At 44.2% G+C, this 5,003-nt stretch overlaps 1 protein-coding gene across 1 annotated transcript in view; it reads left to right on the top strand.

Moving 5' to 3' along the window:
• LOC122551092 (dynein heavy chain domain-containing protein 1-like) overlaps positions 1 to 5,003 on the top strand; it is a 221,247-nt gene that overhangs the window by 118,551 nt on the left and 97,693 nt on the right. The window contains exon 27 of the mRNA XM_043692735.1: positions 2,847 to 3,073. Coding sequence (XP_043548670.1) covers positions 2,847 to 3,073 — 227 coding nt within the window. The remainder of the gene's footprint in view (positions 1 to 2,846; positions 3,074 to 5,003) is intronic.

Below are 5,003 nucleotides of genomic sequence, written 5' to 3'. Positions count from 1 at the left end.
AAAAGTTCCACATTTCAACGACATCCTTCCCTAACAGCCTGTGCTCCCAATTTATGCACCTCAGATCCTGTCTTGCAGCATCGTATTTACCCTTCCCCCAATTGTAAAACCTGCCTTGTTGCACGCACCTATCTCTCTCCATAACCAAGGTGAAAGTCACAGAATTGTGGTCACCATCACCAAAATGCTCACCCACTAACAAGCCCATAACTTGTCCCGATAAAGGCTCTTCCTGTCCACCCTATCTAACCCTCTGATTATCTTATATGTCTCTATTTAATCACGTCTCAACCTTCTTCTCTCCAATGAAAATATCCTCAAGTCCCTCAGCCTTTCCTCATAAGACCTTCCCTCCATACCAGGCAACATCCGAGTAAATCTCCTCTGCATCCTTTCCAAAGCTTCCACATCCTTCTTATAATGCGGTGACCAGAACTGTACACAATACTCCAAGTGCTGCCGCACCAGAGTTTTGTACAGCTGCAGCATAACCTCCTGCTTCCGGAACTCGATCTCTCTATTAATAAAAGCTAAAACACTGTATGCCTTCTTAACAACCTTGTCAACCTGGGTGGCAACTTTCAAGGATCTGTGTACCTGGACACCGAGATCTCTCTGCTCATCTACACTACCAAGAATCTTACCATTAACCCAGTACTTTGCATTCCGGTTACTCCGACCAAAGTGAATCACCTCACACTTGTCCGCATTAAACTCCATTTGCCACCTCTCAGCCCAACTCTGCAGCTTATCTATGTCTCTCTGTAACCTACAACATCCTTCGTGACTATTCACAACTCCACCGACCTTAGTGCCATCTGCCACCCTTCTACACCCTTCTACACCCTCATCCAGGTCATTTATAAAAATGACGAACAGCAGTGGACCCAACACCGTTGCGGTACACCACTAGTAACTGGACTCTAGGATGAACATTTCCCATCAACCACCACCCTCTGTCGTATTTCAGCAAGCCAATTACTGATCCAAACTGCTATATCTCCCACAATCCCATTCCTCCGCATTTTGTACAATAGCCTACTGTGGGGAACTTTATCGAGCGTCTTGCTGAAATCCATATACACCACATCAACCAGTTTACTCTCATCTACCTGTTTGGTCACCTTCTCAAAAAACTCAATAAGGTTTGTGAGGCACGACCTACCCTTCACAAAACAGTGCTGACTACCCCAATCAAATTATTCTTTTCTAGATGATTATAAATCATATCTCTTATAACCTTTTCCAACACTTCACCCACAACTGAAGTAAGGCTCACTGGTCTATAATTACCAGGGTTGTCTCTACTCCCCTTCTTAAACAGGGAACTACATTTGCTATCCTCCAGTCTTCTGGCACCATTCCTGTAGACAATGACGATGTAAAGATCAATGCCAAAGGCTCGGTATTCTCCTCCCTATCTTCCCAGAGGATCCAAGGATAAATCCCATCTGGCCCAGGGGACTTATCTATTTTCACACTCTGCAGGATTTCTAATACCTCTTCCTTGTGAACCTCAATCCCACCTAGTCTAGTATTCCTCACATCCACTTTATTATCCTTTCCCCGTAACCCTTCATTCCCCAAATGATCAAGTATCTATCTACCTTAGCTTTAAATATACACAATTTGAAGGAGCTGGTGTTGGATTGGGGTGGACAAAATTCAAGATCACACAACACCAGGTTACAGTCCAACAGGTTTATTTGAAGGCACTAGCTTTTGAAGTGCTGCTTCTTCATCAGGTGGAGCAGAATCATAAGACACAGAATTTATTGCAACAGGATTGTAGTGTCATGGAATGTAATATTAAACAAATTTAGCTTCAGTCGTTCATATTTTAGAATGATCATGTTGGTATCAGTTCTTTCATGTGTAAATCCCAAAACCTTTTTAAAGTTATATTCTCAAGATAGCTTTTAACAATAGGTGTCATCTCAACTCAGATAATGCATTGAAGGTACATTGTGAGACCAAGCAGAGACTACAGCAACAGATGAATAGACACTGCACAACAATCTCCAGCCAGGAGTGTTCCCTCCTAGTCGGGAGTCGTCCGGGACATTTGACCTAAGTGTGATCGTCTTAATCCTCAAAATTTTATTTTATTCCCCTAAATGAGAACAAAAGAGACTTTCATCAGAATTTCCAATAAACACAAAAATAACATGTTAATTTCAGGCAAACTTATTTTGCAAAAATAAGTGACACATTGATCATCAACAAAGCTACTGTGTAAATTAAACTATATCTCCTTCAATCCCGAACAAACATTTGTACACAGTCAGGATTGCACAGTCACACACACACACACACGCACACACGGCACACGCGCGCACACACGCACACAGCACGCGCGCGCACACACACATATACATGGACTGACACACACACATACATGGACTGACACACACACACACACATATACATGGACTGAGTGGAATCATCTCCAGTAACATATCTCAGTCCAGAGACTGTAGCTAAGCATTGGCAGTGTAGAGTAATCCAGATTTATCAGGTCTGTCTGTGCAACAATTAAAGCAATAAAAGTCTGCCCTTACCTCACTCTAAAGTTTGCTCGGTGCTGTTTTCCAAAATCACTAATGATTTTTGTTTTGTAAACAGCAAATATCCCTTTAACAATTTGACTTTCCAGTTTCAAGCAATCACCTGATAAACTCATTGTGACCCAGTAATGTACAACTATTCATCCATGCTGTCCCTACCCTACATTGCCTCCTTATTTCCCCCAGCACCTCATGCTGCTCCATTATTTTCCCTCCCTCTCCCCACCTCATACCATCCTTTTCTCTAGCTGACTCTTTCTGTGTGTCCCTCTGGTACAGGTTTCTCTTGGCTGTATTGCAGTCACTCCATGTGGTGTTGCTGTTGAACACATGGGATAGTGCCTACATGCCCGGACAGAGGGTTGGCCTCCCTGGATACCTGGCTCACTTCCTCCTGCACTGTAGCTGCATCGATGTGTGGCAGCCTTGGCCACACCAAGCTTACACCCAGATTGCCAGCTCACAACTCGGAGTTAGCAACCTCTCAACAATCAACAGGATCAACGGTCAGTATGACTGGCACCTCAGCTTCAGGATCAGGGGTCAGGGAACAGGGGTATCTCAGGCTCAGTCCTCACAGTCACTGGGCTCAGATCCACAGCCCACATCTCAGAAGGCGCTGTCAGTCTCAGAGAGGGAGAAGAATAATCTCAGGAAAAAAGTATTGCATCCTGAGAGTGGGTCTCACAGACCCACCTTGTAATCCCTGGAGTGTTGAAAATTAAACGATGATCTAATTGAGGTCTTGAAAGTGATCCAAGGACCCTATGGAGTCAGTGAAGAGAAAGTGCTCCCTCTCCTTATGGTAGGGAGGAGTCTAGAGGAAAGGAGGGGTCAGAACCTTCAAACCTGAGAATTCACTGCTCAAGAAAACTGTTGGTGCTGGGGTTCAATGGAAATGTAAACACTGAGGGTGATAGGTGTGACTTACACAGCATGGTAAAGAGTCACAAAATCAGGATATAGAAGATAAAACAGTGCAGCACAGGAACTGGCCCTTCAGTCCACCATGTTGTGTCGAACATGACGTCAAATTAAACTAATCCCTTCTGCCTGCCATTGGTCCATATCCCTCCATTACTTGCATAATCATGTGTTTATCTAAAAGTCCCTGAAACTTCCCTATCATATCTGCCTTTACCACCACCCCTGGCAGTTTATTCCAGACTCCTACCACTCTCTGTGTAGAAAGCCTGCTCCTCACATCTCCTTTGAACTTCCCCCCGTCATCTTAAATGCATATCCCGTGGTGTTAGACATTTCAACACTGGCAAAATATTCTGACCGTCAACCCTATCTATGCATTTCATAATCTTATAGGTTTCCATCAAGTCATGTAGATGATGTTTCACTGGAGATCAATCAGCAGTGGAACAGGTTCAAGGGACTAAATGGAATCTTTCTGTTCCTATGAGTCTGCCTCAGGGCCTGCCATCCATTAACTCACTGGACTACACTGTATCTCATTCTCCCACTTCCCCACCCCAGTCCAAAACTCACATCTTTCACCAGAATCTCTGCTGACTCCTCTGTTCACCTCTCTGAGCTCACTTGGTTTGTTAGAGCCACCTCCTGCCTATTCCAATAAAATAATGACCATCCAGCTTCTTTCCCTGCCTTCCCTACTCAGCCCAGTTACTATAAGACATGGAAACAGAAATGGCAAATCAGCCCATTACATCTGCTCTGACATTCAATAAAGTTCTAGCTAATTTGATAATCCTCAACTCCACTCTTCTGCCTTTTCACCGTAACCATTGATTCCCTTACTGATTAAAAATCTGTCTGTCTCATCCTTGAATATACTTAATGAGCCAGCCTCAGCAACCCTTTTCAGTAAAGAATTCCACAGATTCACTCCCCTCTGAGCGAACAAATTCCTCCTCATTTTTGTCGTGAATTGATGCCCCTTATTCTGAGATGATCCCCTCTGCACCTACGCTCTCCCACAAGGGGGAGCAACATTTATGTGTCTACTTGGCAAGTCCCCTAAGAGGCTGCAATGTTTCAATAAAGTCTCGTCTTATTTTTCCAAACTCCAATGAGCACAGGCCCAATCTACTGATTGTCTCCTCCATAAGACAATCCTTCCTGGGATCAGCTGCCTGAACATTCTCTGGACTGACTACGATGCCAGTGTATCATTCCTGAGATAAGGGAACCAAAACTAGTCACAGTATTCCATCTGTGGTCTGACTGATGCGTTGTACAGATGTAGCAAAACCTTACCTGTAGAAACTGTATGTGGTGATCAAAGTTTGTGAGAAGATTTGTAGCTCGGGTGCTCGTTGTTGTGGTTCTGTTCGCCGAGCTGGGAATTTGTGTTGCAGACGTTTTGTCCCCTGTCTAGGTGACATCCTCAGTGCTTGGGAGCCTCCTGTGAAGCACTTCTGTGATGTTTCCTCCGGCATTTATTGTGGTTTGTCTCTGCCGCTT

This window comes from Chiloscyllium plagiosum, chromosome 6 (genome assembly GCF_004010195.1).
Source record: "Chiloscyllium plagiosum isolate BGI_BamShark_2017 chromosome 6, ASM401019v2, whole genome shotgun sequence".
NCBI lineage: Eukaryota > Metazoa > Chordata > Chondrichthyes > Orectolobiformes > Hemiscylliidae > Chiloscyllium > Chiloscyllium plagiosum.
This window is presented reverse-complemented; position numbering and strand designations above follow the sequence as displayed.